A 19,158-nucleotide genomic window follows, 5' to 3' on the forward strand; every position below is an offset into this window, starting at 1 on the left:
GTAAATAGCATTAAAAATACTACCACTGAGCCACAGCAATGTTACTAAATAATACTTAAAATCACTTTGGATTTCAAGAGACAGAGCTAATATATTCTTTATTTTAGTTGATCCATTTTAATGTCCATGTGATCCAACATCAGAGCCACTGATCAGTTTATTTGGCTAGAATATAGAACAAACCTGTTGCTGCACTCCATCTTTAAAAGAACAAATCTGGTCAGCATCAGAAACCTTGAATGTTGACCTCCTCAGTAGCCTGCAAGTGTGCTTTTCCAATTTAATACAATAAAAAGCACAAATGCTTTGATACTGAAGCCTTTAAAAGGAGTTTAAGTGTGAACTACATTAGCAAAGCTACCATAGTATTCTGATCAGCAGCTCTGGATGATGGTCCTTGTACATTTACAGCTCATTAACAGTTAAATCATTTAAATGCATCTCATGATTCAAGTACAGTTTATCATAAATCCCTTTGTACATTCTACCTGCAATCCATACACATAACCTCCATCCCGCATTAAAAATACACAGAAAATCTATAGACCCTTCTCATCTTTGTTACCCCATAGTTGTTTCTGTAAACAGGTCTTAGCAACTTTAAGTTTTTTTAAAAAATCACCAGTACTGTTCTTTAATAAATTAGAAAGTAAAATACAATTATCCACCGGAAACGGTTCAAACATATTTTTCCCTCTCCAAAAATATTCATACAAAATGACAATAGTAACTCTTTGATTTCATATCAACTGCAATTTCATTTTTACTCAACAGGTGTCTTTCTCTTTAAGAATTATTTCATGATGTTAAATAAATTCCAATAAAACAAACTCACGCAAACACCACACACATTTTCTTTTATCGTTGCATTGTTTGTGAAGCACATTCTGGTTTGGCTGCTCGGTTAGCCACCAGGGAGTACTGAGGAGCTGTCAGCCCAGAGTAGAGGAGCATGTTTCCACATCAAGGCTCATTAGGTTGTTGTTGTTACAGAGGTTGATGCTCAAATATTAAGATCCACTAGGACTCAGTATGCTCAGTTAAAATGGTGTAACACTGAGTAGAAAGTAATGTTGCAAATGTGTGTTTAAAAGACACAGGACAGCATTTCAAGCTGAGTATCAAACCAATACTCGTTAGCACCATAAAAGGTTTCAGTGACTGTAACATGGAAGCTTTCCATGTGTCTAAAATGTATCCTAGAGTTTTAAGGTGTCTGACTCTCAAAACAAGTCTTCATACTCTACTTTGGGAGCATTCACATATAACTCTGTGCCAAAATTAGCAAAAAGCAATTCCTGCTCTGTCAGAAAATAAAATCATTATTATAAATGTTGGCTATCTGAAATTAGGAGAGTGCTGTTGTAGGTGAAGAGCACAAGTGCTAAAGCCCTGTTCAGAGTTTGTCAAGTCTTGGTGTGTCCAACAGTTGAAGTGTTGAAGGCATTGTTTTGTATTCGTCCTCTTTAAAACCATTGGAGTTCCTCATCTATTAACTCCGTTCTCATCCTTTCACTACATGACGTCAGCCCGTTTGTCCCTGACTTTGTTCCTCTGTTTCGTCCTGGCCTTGAAGGCAGCTGCGTTGAAAAGATGCTGTGGACAGAAGAATATGAATATATCTGTAATCTTCAAGGTCACATGATTCTAGGATTGGGAATCAATGGCAAAAAAAAATCTGCTGTTACCTTCTCAAATCGAGAAATCTTATTGGCTTTAACAGTGGAGTCCACGATGAGGGGAGCGCCAAGGCCAAAGATGTCTCTTAATAGTGGGTTAAACTGCAATGAAACATAAATGGGTTGAAAACACAAACTGACAGACTTTGTGCATCACATGAACACAGAACCAAAAAAATCCATGTTTTGGGTCGATCAGGAATGAACAGAATGTTTATTGAATCATCACACTGACACAAAGAAGGTGCTGTGCTCAGCAGGTACTCGTGTGCACTTAATCCCTGTGAAGCCAGAAGCAAATATTACAGTGTGACTTGAACTCACTGAAGGCATCTTTTGGATATTTACCAACTGCATTTGGTAATCCATGCTCTTAATGAATGTCACTTGCATTTCTCAAGACTATTCTTAATATTTTATCATCAAAGTGTCTCTTAAAACGATTGTTAAAGTATTATCTCATCTCATTCTTAAGAATCTTATATTGTCTCACATCATGACCTGAGTTTATGGTTCCAGCTGCATATCCAAAATTCAGGATACCCAGCTTCAAAATAGGAATGAGCATTTCAAGCAAAAGCGCTATTCAATATTCAGTAGTAACTGGGGCCTGGCTATTATAGCTAAAATCAAAAATCACAATAAATTGAGCCTTCTATCTCGATTTTGGTTATTTCAGGATTATCCCACTCTCAACTCTTTGACGGCGTATTAGGGCCACTAAAAAAATAAAATAAATAAATAAATTTTCGAGAAAAAAAAACTCAAAATTTTCGAGTTTCTAAAGTTGCAAATTTATGACTTTAGAAACTCAAAAATTTGCAAGTTCATTAAGTGGAAAATTTACGACTTAATAAACTAGTAAATTTCAGGTTAAAAAAGTCACAATTGACAAAAAAGTCACAAATTTACGACCTTGTAAAGTCGTAAATTTACTGATTTATGACAAGTCCCAAATGTTAGTTGATGCACAGGCACAGGGGATGCCAGGCTTGAGAGATGCAGATAAGCAGTTGAAAAAATGTAAAATTTAAGGTTGTTTAGTGACATATGGGAGATGTCAGATGTTTTTATGTGTCTTTGCACGATATACATTTGTTCATCTGTGATCTTCTGAGAAGTCAGAGTGGACTGTAAACTGTAATCAATTGCTCTGGTCTCCGCTGCAGAAGCGCAAGATCAGCTGCTTACTTTTTTTTCATTCCTTTAATAAAATGCTCATGAGGAGGAAAGTTCAACGACTCGCTCTTTCGTTCGTGTCTTGTTGAACCACACACCCTATCTGTATAGCTAGGAGAACCGGCTATATGTTTGCAATATGTTTGCAATTTCGTTGTACTTGCTGCAATGACTAAGAAAGTTCTATTTTATATTCACGTATCTGCCCGCTGCGTTGAACTTCTTGTAGGATAAAAGCAAACACCTCCTCGAGTCCAGTGTGCTGCTTTCTTCTGAACAGCCCCGTGGCACAACGTCTTTTCAGAGCCCGTAGGAATACAATGACTCTGGGTTAAAACCAGTACTATCTCCTTATTGCTGAGATCAACTCCAATGTACAATCTTATGAGGCTTACCAGCTGCAGGATTCAAAAAGGTCAGAGTAAATATTTTGTCATACTGTTTATTTTCAGTCCAACAAAGTGCTCACTGCTCAGTCAATGCTGATACTGAACTGTTGGCTGCTGCCTTCAACACAAGATAATAATATAAACTTAATATAAAAGATATATACATAAATTATATAAAAATAATGTAAACCTAAATTACATAAAATTAATATAAACTAAAACTATATAAAACAATATAAAATGAGCTTAAATATTTAGAAACTTGGACTCTAACAAGAAAGATAGACTTAAATAAAATTAAAGTCAGACTCACATGCAATTAAACCATCACAGATGCTCTGATTCATTGCTCCACCACGTTTCGTGGCAGCACAGCGCACAGCCAGTCAGTGCAGTAAACAAGCACGTCCCAGTACATCTCTATGATGGTGCTGTACGGCACTGACAACTGCCGAAAACTGTCGTAAAACTGGTTGGGAAAATTTGTCAGATTAATTTCAATCCTAAAGGCTATTAACACTGTCAGAAACTAAAACTAAGGGAATTTTGTCTTTAATTTTAGTTAGTTCCAGTTAGTTTTGTGAACACAAGATACAGTTTTAGTTTACTTATTGTTTTTGTTTTCTTTTTTAGGTTTTATTAGTTAGAGTTAACTGCAATGTATTTTAAATTTTAGTTTTAGTTTTTAGTTTCATTTTGATTAACTATTATAAACTTGGTTTGGACACCGTTTGTTTTACTTTGAAAGTCACTGGGCACTTTTTGGTAGTTTCCATTCACAACTTCCTGTCCCGCTAGATCTGCTTTTTTGTTAAATTGACGCAACACAGCTCCAGCATCCAGCAAAAACAAGATATTTGCTATATGTGTGGACCTGCCGCAGCTGGACTGCAACTGAGCAGATCCAGTGTGAGTTGACACGTTGACTTTAACAGAAACCTGTTTGATCTGGTGCCATGATGGAGTGGAGGCAGACTGGAGACACATCTGTTTTTTTTTCAGTCGTAAAACACAGCAACACAATGTTTGTTTGTTTGGAAACCTTTGCCCATCCCCGCTTCATAATAAACTCCCCAGATTTAAGAGCAGCGATGACTTGAGACATATCGTCCATGTTTTCTCACTCCTGATGTAACACCTTACTTTTCTATTCAGGGTACACTGTGAGCTGTTCTTAAGTTTCCTGACCTGTAAGTGGCTTCCCACTCCAGACTCCAGGATCTCCTTAAAGGCATCGTATATTTTTCTCCTCATCCAGCTGTCGATGTAAACCCTCTCTGCTCCAAACCTGATCTTCTCCTCTGTGAAGTCGTCACTCTGCAGGTAGGAAAGTGGACAATTCATCAGAGATCAGCAAAGATCAGAGCACAACATGAGCACAGCTATTAATGGATGACTCACCTCAATGTAATGAAGCACTTCCCTGAAGATGGACCTCTGCTTCCGCCTGTCGTTCTTGGCTCTGTGTTTGTTGCCGTCTGTGGCTAAACTCTTCAGACTCTCACACAGACTTTCACTGTCCTCCACCTCAAAGTCCTGCACACAGCAGAGACATAATAGTAGCAGGGGAAGTTAAGCAAATGCTAGGCAGTGTGTGTGTGTGTGTGTGTATGTTCATGAAGGGAACTGTGGTGTGTTTACCTCGTCTATGTCTCTTCCAAGCTCCACCAGCAGAGCGATGGTTTCTCCCACAGCAATTCTGTAGTTGACATCACTGCTCTGCAGACAGGCCTGTAACTTGGGGAGGTGACTGCAACGAAAGAAACAAAGGAAGAGAATCAGTGTTGTTCATACCACTGCTTACTGAAGAGGACGTTTCAAAAGTGGCATAAAATGTTTCCCCCTGTTTTTTTTTTTTGTAATAAGTAATTCAGGAGTTGTTTTCACAAGATCTAGACTTCTTTCTCTCTTTGTCTTAAGAGAAAATCGTCTAGTTTTCTTAAAGCAACCTATTTCTAGCTTCCACTTGTTAAAGAGCTGTTATCTTATTCTTACTTAAGCAGGTATCAGGTATCAAATGTATCATAATTAATATTTTAAAGTTCAGAAACCTTTTTTGTTATCCCAAGATAATGAAAAACTAAGTTGAGATTTCAGGAAAACAAGTGGTAATAAAGTCATTCTCAAAAGTAAACATTTAATAAAATGTTTAGATGGATGTCGGCGTTTGGTTTCTGTCTTTGACAAAACTAAGACATACAGTTTATGTCCCACCAAATTCAGATTTATTATTCCCATGCTGAGAGTTTACTTTGGCAGAGAAAAGACGGCACATTCTTTCTTTTTAAATTTAGAACAGAGTTTGTTTGACTCACAGGCCAAGCAGCACAGTGAGTCGAGATGCAGGACACAGTGTGACCAGCAGGGACCAGGCCTGCAGGGCGGCGCAGTGGAGGCCAGAACTGCCAGGTTTGGGCGTTGGCAGCGCTCCCTCTCTGTTGGGGTAGGAAGACATGAAGACGCTCTCTAGAAGGGCAAGAGACTTTATCAAGTCCTGGAAGAGAGAAAGAGAGAGAATAAGAAGAGAAAACCTGAGGATGTAATACAGTCCACTGATTATCAACATGTTTATCTCTGTTTCCACCGAGTGGTTCAGCCGGTTCAGCTTGGCATAAATCATTTTGAGACATTCCCATTGAGTAAAACCAGGACAGTTCCTCAAATTACAGACCCACACTGTCCCACTTTTTGGTACCCTTCTGTTGGAGTGTGATACTGATCTGACCCTGGAAGGTGGAGCTAGACACACGTCTGTTGATTGGTCTAAAGAATCGTCACTTCCTGTGTGATAGCTGCTGCTGTATTTCTCCTGGTGGCACACACTCTTCTCTAAAACAAAGCTTGATTGTTCTTTGTAACAAAGAGCCACTTGCCAATCACGAATAAGACAAATTGTTTCTTATTTACTGTGTCACATTTTTCTTCTTCATTGGATTTATTGGTGGGGTACACTGTCTCGCGCTGCTATGGCATCACGCTATAACATAGCCAACGCAGCTAACAGCATCCAGCTTATGCGCTGCCTACTGAGAAGAGGCAGTTAGCTGTAGGAAACAGGATCAGCCTTGACCGATGCGACCCATACAAAACCACGCTGATTAGGGATAGACCGATTAGCAGCTGGGCCGATTATACAGTGATTGCAGTTACATTGAAACTTTGGAAAACTTTTTTTACTGTAGAAAACTTCAGCAATTTATTTTTTTAAGTTTTTATTTTACTTTATAAAACATGCTGCTAAGCCTGGGAGCTATTTAATAAACTCATGCTAAAAGGTCTTTGAATGAAGTTAAGTGTTTGAGTTTGTTTTGTTCAAAATTTTGACACCAGTATTTGCAATTTGACTGCAAATTAATATCAGCTTCAAATATTTGTTATCGGCCTCCTTGACTACAAATAATCGGTATCGGTATTGGTCCAGAAAAATCCATATCCAAATCCATCCATCTCTAATACTGATCCTCACCGTACCACTTGTCAGATGACAAAATTCCAGCTGCATTTTGTATTTAGGTTGATATGGTGGTTACGTTTCAAAACCAGTCATCTAACAACAAAGGACTTCAAAGGATCAAAAAAAAAATCCCTGCAGTAGCTTTTTCCTTCCAGATCTGAAAGGATTCCTGGTTGTTATTTTGGCTTTGGATTTGGCTGCTGACAGGAAGCAGCTCTCACCTCTCCATCTTCAGCAGCAGAGACGTAACAGCACATCCCCAGAGCTCTGGCACACTGATGGAGACAGATACAGAGAGAGTTAATGAAATTAGAAATCTAATTAGACAAGGACAGAGAGGAACAGAGGGAAAAGCTGTAAAGCCCTGAAGGACACAGAGTAGGATTAAAGACTATCAAACTTGGAGTGTGGTCTAACTCCCTCTGACTGAGCATCGTGAAACCTCTGTTAATAAATTTGTGTGATACAAATAATTAAAACTTGTGTGAACAGCAGATCTTCAGTAATGCTTCCTCCAGAGAAGAATTGTAAATATTTTTGAGTGTAACTTTCCTTTAAAGCTGTTTATGATGTGATTAAAACTATGACAGAAACAAAACTTTCCTGCCAACATTTCCCTCATTTATCATACAAAAATGAGGAGGTAAAGAATGCAGCTTGAGGAAAATAATCAGTTTTCAATGTGCTGTAAGAGTATTATGGGATGACTCACACTCTGACGGGCCCCGATGCTGGCACTGTTGTCCATGAGGATGGCGGTGAGGATTGGACGAAGCATCTTGAAGCCCTCCTCTGCCTCGTCTCCACCTCCCAGCTGGATACAGAGCAGAGTGAAGAGCGTGGCTGCTGCTGCCTGCTCCTCCCCACTGCCTACAGGAAGAAAACATTTGTTTATTTTTCAGTGACTGCACTCATGTAGAACTCTGTGTCTGTTTCTCCAAACAGATACCTGTTTGTCTGTACCTTTTTTAAGGCTTCTTTCCAGGCAGTCGCTGACAGTGAGGCGTCTCTCAGTCAGGAAGTCGTAGAGCAGTCGGGAGGAGAAGGCCTGTCGCAGTGACTCAAGACCTGCTAAACGTGTCTTTGTGCTGAGGGGACAGATTCAAGATACATCACTGGCTCTTTTCTGAAGAAGAGTGTTATTTCACAGACACTTTCTCCTGCTATACTTCTGACATTTTCATTTATAGTTAATGATAAAAACCAGACTTCAAAAAACCCATACCTTTTATCCATCAGGTTGTCTATACACTGCTTAAGTTTGTCTTCGGTTTCCTCCTGAGCTGTCTGCTCATCCACCTGCTCACCTCCTGTCACACAGAAGACACAAATACCAAACTTTAACGGTTCAAACACATTTATTATCTATGCTTTCTACTCTGCTTTTCTTCTCCACAAGGAGACGATTTCATCAGTTCAATTATTACTGCACATTGTGGTAAATGATATCCTCACTCACTGTCAAAATTTTACAAAAGCATAAAGACATAGGATTCAGATTTCACCCAGATTTCATGATAATTTGACAAATGTAAAGGTAGTTATTTTTAGCTCCCAGCCTGTTGGGAGGAAACCAGGCTGAGATGCCAAACTGTTTTTACCCCCCATTAAGAAAAGCACTTTTCAGTGATAGCCACAGGAAGTGGTTATCTAAGTTTTGTGACTGCACCTTTTTTAATTTCATCTTACACACTCGTTAAGACGAGCCTTGCGTCTCTGTGGGGCACTCAAACAATGTCACAAAGTAGCTAGCTTTGATGGTTCCATGTCGACATGGTGCAATAAAGGTTTTCAGGGCTGGTGCAACTGACCTATGGCTAAGGCCCGCCCTCAAACGCAATGAACCAATCACAGTTGTTATAGCCATTCCCATACACTTGCCCGTACATCCATCGATATGCACTGCAGAAGGTTGTGACTTTGCTGGAAAGAATTGCTAAGTTATCTTTAGCATCTCTAACGTTAGCCTAAAGTTAGCCTAGCGTTAGCTCCTAGCTGAGTTATTCATCATGTCTCTTTGTTAGTTGAGACTAGTTTTTGTTCTTTGGTGATAGTACATTATTGTTAGCTGTTGTCCAAAAGGCCCTACTTAAACTAACGTTAGCTTCTGGAGCTTAGCTTCATTAGCTTATCTGTAATAGCTGAGATAACAAAGGTTGTCAAACGCTATGCTGAGTGATTTGGTGTAAATACTGTAGTTACTAACAGAGACATACTCTTGGTAAAAATGGTAAAAAGGAGGTTATATCTTTGTCCTGACCAATGCATTTGCAAATTTAATGTAAATTTTGTCTTGTAACTGAAGCTTTCTGTCAACTTTCTCAACAATAAAATGATAAATCTATCCCTCCAGTGCAAATTTTGGTCATTTTGGTGAAACATCTCCTACTGCGACACCTGGCATAGCGCCTGTTACTGAATGTTCATTGTTTGTCCGAGTGAGTGCAGGGGGTGTGGCTTAGCTACCGGTCAATTGTCCACCAATTCCCAGACGCTGAATCACATGTACGAACCTGTCCCCTCGTCCATCACAGAGGCAGTTTCACTGGCACTGCTGTAGTGGCTGAGAACATCTGACGTTAGCTCATCATCGCTGGCACCCATCTCTCCTTTCACCCCATTTTTAACACCTGGAGTTAAAAAAAACACAAAGAAATAGTGAGACACAGAAAGATTCAAGAGGAAGAAGCTTGTAAAGAAATTCTACTATTGTGTTAACCTGGTTAAAAAAGAAGTAAATGTAAGAACTCATCCATAGATACGACTTGCATGCTAACCCTGCTGAACATCTTTGTTGAAACAGGTATGGTGAGAAGTGTCATTTTAACAGCTGTATGTTAGAGGACCAAAGATACATCGGAGTCAGAGCCAACAATGTTTGGAAAGAACAGTTTCTTCCTCCCTCTATTGTCTGATATGTTTCACAGCTCTCCATCAAATGCTTCAGCTTGTCATAATACAAGGAAGTAGACAACAGTAGACACACCTTACACTGGAATACTATCTGTGTACATTTACAGCTATTAGTGGGGTTAGAGACAATTACACAGAAGTGACTGATGATGGTTTTGGGGAAGCTGATTGACAGCCTCTTCTGCTCAGCTGTCTCTCTGTGTCAGTAACTTAACACCAGTCGTTCTTCTCATCCACTCACGTACACTCACACACTCAGAGCCTCACACACTCAGAGCCTCACACACTCAGAGCCTTACACAGGGATCAATAGATCTTATTTATAACTCATACTTTTAGTACCTCCATGTGTGTAGAGCTACTTTAATGTACAACACTGTAAGGCCTGTTAGTCCAGACTGTTCAAAATACATTCATGACCTCCTTCGGAGTTTTTGGAGAGTTTGGCGGAGCTCCAGAAAGCCATTGACACATGGATCCTTCTCACACACACAGCTGCTGACGTTCTCTCAGGTTATTTTGCGTCATCTCTTGTTTATATTTGCACATTGAGACTAAAAGCGTTTAATGTTTCAACACTGCTTTGCTCTGCGTGTGAGAAGGATTGGGATAGTTTCTAACAGGAGGTCTGAACAGAACAAGCAAGGCCAGCAGGGCTAGGCTAGGCTAAGCTAAGTTAGGCTAGCTCTCAGATTCCTGCTGGCTCAGGACTTTTAACTGTGCAGGGATTACTGGAGACCAGAGTGGTCATTCATTTATTCTTTCGCTCAGTGTGTTGGATCGAGAACGGTCAGACTGGGTGTGCGTGGTGTGGGTGACCCTGAGGTCGACCAGGTCAGCTGGGGTAACACTGAGGTCACTGCAGAGCTGCAGGAATGTAACACACGTGTGTGTTAGTGGTAGGTTACTTTCTGAATGAAAATACTTGTGGCTCTACTTTAATGACAAGTTAAAAGGACAAAATTCATGTACAGTCAAATTTAAACAACTGGCATCAGCTGTTTTAACCTGAGCTCAGGATATAAAGGCTTTTACCTGGAAACAGGTTCACCACTGAGGTCTCCTCCTCACTACAACAAACAGTTTGGGACCTTATCAGTTAAAATCAATTTCTAGCTGCTGCCATCTTTCGCTCATTTGTTTCTGTCAGCTAACTTTGGACTTATGATTAACAGCCTGGAAACAGATTGATACTGACAATAAGGCCTCTTTATGACCCATTTATCTTTGTTATATTCACACCTATAACTGCAGTAAGGGGGCAGGTTTCAGACAACAAGACATACGGCTAGGCCTGTCACGATAATCAATAAATCAATTAACCAAACGTCCTCGGTAAGTTTGCCAGCCTCGATAAACTGACACGTGCATGCATGTTTGTTGTCCTCCTCTCTTCCCACCAAAGAGGCTGAATGAGAAGATGGCTCACTACGTCTATCTTTCCTAACATCGGGGTGCATAGGTTCTATAGCGGATTTAGCGGATTTAGCGGATTTAGCGGATTTATAGCGGAGTGAGCATCTGTCAAAAATGCGATCTTTGGGGTGAAGACAGGGCTGCTCGCGCGTACACAGAGAGAGAGCTGAAGCGAGCGTCCTGAGGGGTAAGGAGGAAACACACGCTAATATGAGTGATGGCACCAAAGAAACTGTGCTTAAGCCGCCTGCCACAGTCCCACTGTGGGAATATTTTGTTTTTTATCAGAATGAACAAAGTGTGAGCTCATGAACACCAACGAGCTGATATGTCGCATTTGTTTGAAAATAGTGGCGACGAAGAAGAAGAAGGGGAGGTGCAGCGGAGCCTTGTTCTTTGACAATCTGCTCTTACAGAGGCTTTTGGTCGGCAAAGTAAATAGAAATAAAAGCGCCAAATAGTGGGCGCTCAAAGACAGCTACATTACCAAAGAAATGCAGCCCTTCAATACGGTTGAAAGCCAGAAATGTTCAAAATGTTTGACAGACAGTTCGGATTGACTGGGAAAAAGTACATGTTACAAACAATTCAGGAACTGTATAAACTCCCTTTTATTTAGGCTAGAGTTTTTATTGTTGTTTTTTTTGGAGTTTGTTTTTTCTTTAGAGACAGGGTCTATGTTTTATTGTTTTTGATTTTTTTTAAAAGAGAGTCCATTTCATTTTCATTGTATTTTTTTTCTCTTTCTTGTTTGTTAAATTTATTATATTTTTTGTTTAATTTATTTTATTTAAAAGATCCTGACCTTTTAATTACAGTTAAATACTCTTAAAAATTTAAAGTTTCTTGCTTTTGATATGGTGTACTCACTTTATAATCCAATCATCATTATTACATCAATGAAAAAATGGGAAAAAAAAATCAAAATAATATTGACAATAATATCGTTTATCGGCAATAATATTTTGGAAAATTATCCTCTAGCAAAATGTGTTATTGTGATAGGCCTACGTACGGCACACTAAAGAAAAAGCCTAATTCCTTCTTTTTCTAAAGCAAAAAATCACAATGAGTGATACATTTAACTGGTAAAAAAAAAAGGAGCAAGGGGTTTTTCTAGTTGGAATGTCTAAGACGTTTACAAAATTAGCAAACATGTTAAAGTTTTAAAGCACAGTTTTGTCCTCAGGGGGCCTAAAACACACACTAATGGAGAGTTACTCACAGGAGCTCTAGGGTTTATACAGTTCAGTTAAAAAGGTCACAGAGATAAATAGTATGCAGTAGAAAATATGAGAAGTGCTTTGTTGAATGAAAATTGTCCAATTGTCCATCTTAGATTTTTCAGGAAATGTTTTCACCAACCTGTGCAGGGATTATTTTATCACTCAGGCTTTTTTTTTAATGTTTGATTTATTCTTTTGATTTCAGTGAGGAGGGAAAAACCAAATAGCAACTGTTGCTTTATCTACTAACTATATCTCATCCTAATTGCCTCTTTTTTTAACGTGGAAATCCTAAAGTTGTCGATTTTAGAAAAACAGTCAAGATATGAAACCACTGTAATCTGTATAAGATAACATTGCAATTTGCCATAGTAAAATCCTCCATGGATACAACCTTTCTTACATGATTAAAAATGTAAGACGTTGTCGGTTTTTGGAGCTTACTCAAAGGAAAAGGGGTTTCAAGGTTATCATAAATAATCACCTGCAATTCATTTCAATGCTAACTGAATTTATTCCTCTCTGTGTGATGACGCTCAGTAAGACTCCACAATGTGCAGTGTCTGTGCTGCTTTGTAGCTTATTCCAGTTTTTTCGATATGTGTTTTGACATAAAGATCGATAGAGCGCCATCTCTTGGATAAAATAACACATCACAATTCAACATCCTGCACAGCTTTTTAATTTTACTTGTAAATGAAAAAAAAGGTCTTAAAAGTGCAACTTATACAGCAGATTTAGCTGAAAGTTGTATTATCTTGTATTGATTGGTATCCATCTCACACAGGAACCTGACTCCAGCTCTGCTAAGACCACGTTTCTTATGCAATCTTCTGTTTACCCTGACAGAGCAACCTGAGGGCCCTCACGCTGCAAGCTACTGTTCACAGCAGATATAACGCAACCTGCAAGTGTGTGTCAGCCAGTCATTTCCCAGCCTTCATCCTTGAACCGCAGGCAACTCCCAAGCATCAACACACACACACACACACACACACACAGAAATACACAGCTACACACCTTCCCACGCAGTCCTGCCCACACACAGCTCAGTTATGGTGTGAGAGCTCTCTGCCACGACTCACGTGTCATCTCCACTTTGCTACTTTCTGCTTACAGAGCAGTCACTAACACAGCTTCAGCAGTCAGTCAGTGTCAGGGGAAGAGACGCTCCAGATGGACGAATCATAACTCTGAGCCAAAGGGGAGGGGACGTGTATGACTCCTCCGGCCATGGCCAGTTATGAGCAGCTTAAAATACAGGACCAAATTAACACAAGCTCGCTCTACAGGAGTTGTGCTCACACTACCTTTGGGATGTCGCCCCCATAGTGACAAAAGATTTGCAACTACCTCATCATTAGATTATGATGAGGATTTCTTGTGAGTGTGAGTCATCTGTGGGCTCAGGAAAATGTCAGATAGAATAAAGTTGGGCCAAACTTGCTGCACATACAGGTTTATTAGAAGTGAAGAGAGGAATTTCTGCATCACTGAAGCCTCCAGATTTATGAGGATCATCAGTAAACGAACTCACGACAGCAGTAAGACAACATGGGATCTGAAGGCTACAGATCACTATCCAGAATAGTGATTTGAAAACAGTGTTAGAATACTATTACTTTATTGATCCCAAGCTGGTATTAAGATTGTTAAAGTGTTGACTTTACATGTGAACGGCTCCATTAAGGTGTTTATTACACGTTCTGTGCCCTGCCAGGAAAATGATGAGTGACTGAGCAATTTGGTGGATAAGGATATAGTAGTTTTAACAAGGGAAGCTACTTTCATCACTGTCATGGTATCTCCATTTTCATCTGTGTTGATGTAAGCAAAGTAGCAAGGAGACAGTACACAAACTCTACCCGTAAATTATTAGCTATGAAAGTATCGCGTAGCTAGATTTTTCTCCCCATTTACAGACCCTGGCTAAATTCAATAAGAGGAAATATTTGCTGAATGTAACTACATTTGATTTACAATTCTATACATCTGAAAGGACAAGGGCAGCCAGCAGTATCTGGAAAACTGTGACGATTCAGAGTTCAAGGTTGAGTTGAACTTGAATCTATTACCGTAGTTCCAGTTTGGTAGCAGTGCATTAAAATACAGTGTTCAAAAGCATCATCTGTAGGATAAGTGGGAGTGTGCGGCAAAACTACTAGAAAGCTTTAGCAAAGTTAGCTGGTCACAGGGCTCCAGGTTGGGGCTAAAAATCATTTAGATGTGATGGGAAATAGGGCTGAACAATGTTGGAAAAAAATCTAATTGTGTTTTTTTTTTTTTTTTTTTTTTGACCAATAACGAGATTGCAATTGAGCATGCAATTCTTATTTTTGATTTATTTTATTTATTTATTTATTTTATTTATTGATTTATTTATTTATCATTATTTTATTTTATTTTATTTTATTTTATTTTATTTATTTTTTTTTTGGGGGGGGGGGGGGGGGGGGATCTTCTGCACTATTCACTAAACACAAGCAGTAAATCATTTTATAATATGACCAACACAAAAAAAGATACTGTCAACATATAAACAACTCTTTCCTGCACTATTTAATAGAAAAAGAGCAAGGGAACACTGAAAATTTTACTGGCCTGCAGATGTCAGTCAGAGAAACTCTAGAAGATAGGGATGCACGATATTGGATTTTTGCCGATATTCTGAAACCCCTTTTGGCTGATACTGATAATCACAAGTTTGTTTGTTTTTTTCACTGTAAAGAAAGCTAAGTCTATCCTGTACTGGAATTTATATGTCACTCTTATTGTGACGGTCTTATTTGTTTAAGAAACACACATAAAACAAGACAAAAAACATTTGATTTTACCATAAATAAGAAATGTATTATTTTTTCAAACTCAAGACATTCAGTATTGAAATACAGAAAATAATTTCTTTGGATCACATGAACTTTAAATGTACAATGCATTTTTAAACATAACCAAGTTGCATTTGATTATTTTAGAGCTGTTGTAACAACCTGGTGACAGACACAGAGCTCTGCAGTGCAAATAAATGAAGTGCTACATTTTATTTAAGGAGCTTATTTTTCAGATGTAAAATAATAATAATCCTAACTGAATAGCACCTTATCAGCTGTGCATATCGGCAGGAATTTTCATATCTGCCGATACCGATAAACGTGTTTTTAAGCTTTTATCAGCTGATACCGAGCCGATAATATCGTGCATCCCTACTAGAAGAGTGACTTTTGCTTGTTTTAAGGAAGAACAAGTACAAGTTACTATATTCCATCCAGGTCTTTGTACATGAAGCCTATTTTTGCAATTTGAAAATTACATTCTATTAAACTGCAATATCAGTTTCACTTTGATGAACTGTTCAGCCCTAATGGGAAATGTTTTTGCTGGCATCATTGCATCCAAATTATTTACACAATCAGAAACAACAAAGCTAAAAAAAAAAAACCTCTGATGGTACACTGTACTCTTCTCTTACTTGGTTTTTCACTGTCAAAGTCACAGAACCATCTTGGCGTCCCTGCTAACAGCTAAGTCTCTACGGTGCAGAGGTGCTTAAAAAACATCACACCAGAGCCTAATTTTACTTGTCTCCTTATAACACAAGAAAGGTTTAATGCAAAGCCATTTTTTAGAAACAACTAAAAACCTCAGCCTCTGAGGAGCAAAAAAAAACAAAGAAAAGCAAGGCACACCAGTGCCATCAATGTAATGAGTACGCCTGGAGCCCTGAGACAAATCACTAATAAGCAACCTGGCCAGGAAGAGGTGTAAGAGGGGATTTAAACACAGTGACATAAGAGTGGTCGCAGGATTTACAACATGCACTGTGGACAAGCCTCGAGTAGTACACAAAGTGGAGGCCAGGGGTCAAGGCTCAGAGGAGTTACCTTTCAGTGCTTTAGCTGACAGCTGTAGCTGAAGGACCTCCTGACGAAGAGAGCCTAGAGGTGACGTTTGGATGGTGAAATAAAACAGATGTATGAAAATGAAGGGGGAACAGAACGTGGGAAGAGTGGTGGACAAAAAAAGGAATGAATGGATGGATGAATGATGATGGAGAAGAAAACATCAGAAGTGAGCTTTATTTATCAATAAACTGTGCATTTCAAAATACTGAGCTACATGAATACAACTGCACGTCTGAGAAGCCTTTAAGCAAGTGATCAGAAAGATAACAAGTGACTGTAAATACATGGACTGTGATCATTAAAATGCTAATATGGTCTCATTAGAATTGGAATGAATGCTGACACTTGCACGTGTTAGCTTCCCGGTAACGTCATTCCACAAAACGTGAGGGGGGGTACAACACCCTGCAGGCACATGCATACTCCGCACCACTACTGTACATTGATAAAAACGTGTCGCAGCCTGTGACTGGAGTATGAAAAGCGACTTCAGTGCATGCAAACCTACACAATGAATGTGTCTATTTTAGGGAAAACTTGTTGCTCTTGCTGCAGGGGTTGTCTCCTGTCAGCACAGGTCTGACCTAAAAGCATGACACTGAGCATTGCCGCTAAAAATATCATGCAGTTCACCTTAACCCTCCAGGCAGAGTTTCAGCCAGCCATGGTCCTAAAAGTTGGCAGAAACCTTATAAAGCAGAACACTCCCAATGATTGTTCTTGGATGTTTCCACATGTCTTAAATTACTGAATATATTGGCTTCAGAATAACTGTCATGAAGACATGCAGAAGCACTGATGATAAGCCACATGGCTGGATATAGCGGAATTAAAGAATTAAAGCGTTAGGTAGCAACAAGCTCTATATCACTATTATCTTGTGAGCTACAGGCTTTGCGCTAAAGGTGTGGCAATCAAACTGTACCGCGTGGAGTACATTACTTCTGGATTACTGCCAAGCAGGCTGGTGAGTTAGCTTTGCTTGGCTAGTGCAAAGGACTTACCCGGCTTGCTGGAGCCACGTTTCCCCTTTTTACTCCGAGGCATTTTGGACGCGCTTTGCTCTTCAGCACACAACAAGGCTAGCAGAGGTTAGCTAACTAAAGTTAGCCCACCGCCAACTGTCAAACGGGACCCTCACGGGTATGACAGTTGGTGTGAAGGCAGCAGAAGAAGCTCAGGATTAGATGTCTCCTCGGTGTATCCTCTTTAAAAAAGTCAAAGAGTTCCTTCTTTCACGCTTTTGTTGACACTTTGGCTAACGGTGATTAGCGTCCTCCGCGAGCACGAACCACCACGTTTCTCCAACTCCCCGCTTCTTCCTTCAGGCTTGGATAAAACAGTTCAGTGGTGAGGAGAGAGGCCTTTTCGAATCAAGTTTCAATAAATATTATCTACAGTTATCCCCGGGTAACCTATATCTTATACTAGGTTGAGATAATAAGTCTTTTCCAAAGTGTTTTGGGCGGAGTTTCGAGCACGCTACAGTCGCTATGTCCACCATCTTCCCCTCAGCAACGACTGAATAAACCGGTGTGTGGGACCGGGGAACGGCTGCTGGTACTCGCGTGCTCTAGGCAGATGTGTCGTGGGCGTGGCTTAACTAGGAAACAACATTACTTTGGCTCTACTGCATTCATATACAATGGCCTCATTCATTCATTTCTCTTCAATTCACAGCAGAACATTGTGATGAAACGGGAGCGCTGAAAAAATCATTTAGGCTTCAACAGGAAAAAGACAACAACTGAGTACACCAGACATGCATCATCACAATTTAATAACACTACTTCGTTCTTCCCTTAAAATAAATAAAAATTTCCTGACTTATTGCTCTAAATTTATCTGGATGTTTAAAGCAGATTCTTCAAAATAAAAAAGTATCTAGCTCTCTTAAGATTTGATAATCTATAACAATCCATAATAAAAACATAAAGTTTTTTTGCTGATGGGCTACTTACAGAACCATATTGCTTCCATAACAAAAATCTGTATTACCCTATTACCCTTTAACGAGAAAAGTTCGTTAGAACAAGATCTTTTTCCTGCCATAACGTGATATTTTCACTTTATTGCAACCGATAAAACTATTGCATTGTGATGCGAAACTTTTCTTGTTATAGTTTTTCATAATAACATAACAGTCACACTGTAACATGATGGCTTAGATCTTTATAACCATACAGCAACAGTTTGGGCCCAAGCACCTTGTTCTTCTTTCAGCACACACTGTGCAGAGGTTGATTTTTTTTAACAAGCAGTTTAGAAGATATCAAGATCACAAGTTTACCCAACCAGTGGCTCAGCTCAGCTGACAGACAGGATGTCAACTCTGTATCTGTTAATAAGGAGGAGGATCAAGGCCTGCTTCATTCCAGTGTTGGCTTCCGTTGAGAATTTGCTTCAAAATGCTGTAGAAACAGATGGGAGCCTCATAATAGTTCTAAAAACATCTTGCTAAAAACTGTTACAGTTTTTTTCTTGCAGTCTACAAAATGTTAGAAAGGACCAAACCATGACATGCCAGTAGTCTAGATTATATGTAAAATACTTTTTTTCTGCTCATCTGTATGCACGCATTTCTTTTTTGGGTTTCCTCTAATATTCACATTTTAATGCATCAGAAAAAGAAAGAGCTCTGTACCACTCATTTCACTTTAACTACAACATTAGCATTAAAAAGAATGTGCATATTTTAATTCTAAATGGATTTGAGATTGAACAGGAATAATGAAAACCCTCGAAACTATTCCACTCTCTTTGCTTCTTCACCCACTAACTATTCACAAAGCTTCTTTTCACGTGTAGCTGCTGTTAGCTGGTGTGCTTAGTCATGCTGTTAGAATACTGACTGTATTTGTTTTGTGCATTACTAATCTCTGAAATAAAGTTTTTAAAAACTGGTCTAAAGCAGAAGCACTGAGTGCTCCAGGGGTCTGGAAAAAGTGCAGGAAAATGTTGTCTCTGGTACTTCACAGGGTGGGAATGCAATTATAAACTTCT

The 19,158-nt window shown here is 39.2% G+C and overlaps 1 protein-coding gene across 2 annotated transcripts; it reads right to left on the minus strand.

Moving 5' to 3' along the window:
• Positions 1 to 88: 88 nt before the first annotated feature.
• ifrd2 (interferon-related developmental regulator 2) lies at positions 89 to 17,748 on the minus strand. Of its 2 annotated transcripts, XM_074682418.1 has the most exons (13): positions 17,160 to 17,748; positions 16,135 to 16,188; positions 9,215 to 9,331; positions 7,927 to 8,011; positions 7,665 to 7,789; positions 7,414 to 7,571; positions 6,923 to 6,976; positions 5,563 to 5,741; positions 4,889 to 4,997; positions 4,649 to 4,783; positions 4,436 to 4,564; positions 1,689 to 1,781; positions 89 to 1,596 (listed from the first exon to the last, which is right to left on the minus strand). In XM_074682418.1, the coding sequence occupies exons 1-13, from the start codon at positions 17,200 to 17,202 to the stop codon at positions 1,516 to 1,518; spliced, it is 1,362 nt and encodes a 453-aa protein (XP_074538519.1). In that variant the 5' UTR covers positions 17,203 to 17,748; the 3' UTR covers positions 89 to 1,515. The 2 variants fall into 2 exon arrangements, with proteins under 2 accessions (XP_074538519.1, XP_074538520.1); XM_074682419.1 differs by lacking the exon at positions 16,135 to 16,188.
• Positions 17,749 to 19,158: the final 1,410 nt, after the last annotated feature.

Source organism: Halichoeres trimaculatus, unplaced genomic scaffold, assembly GCF_033239565.1.
Source record: "Halichoeres trimaculatus isolate MK-OKI-2021-1 unplaced genomic scaffold, fHalTri1.1 fHalTri1_scaffold_11, whole genome shotgun sequence".
Taxonomy (NCBI): domain Eukaryota; kingdom Metazoa; phylum Chordata; class Actinopteri; order Labriformes; family Labridae; genus Halichoeres; species Halichoeres trimaculatus.

What these genes read in the sequence shown, in the direction of transcription:
- ifrd2 (XM_074682418.1), bottom strand. Translation starts at nt 17,202, where the DNA reads ATGCCTCGGAGTAAAAAGGGGAAACGTGGCTCCAGCAAGCCGG. An exon ending in GCATCGGGGCCCGTCAGAGT is followed by an intron (nt 6,977 to 7,413) that starts GTGAGTCATCCC and finishes TGTCTCCATCAG; the next exon opens with TGTGCCAGAGCTCTGGGGAT. An exon ending in CTCACTGTGCTGCTTGGCCT is followed by an intron (nt 4,998 to 5,562) that starts GTGAGTCAAACA and finishes CTTTCGTTGCAG; the next exon opens with TCACCTCCCCAAGTTACAGG.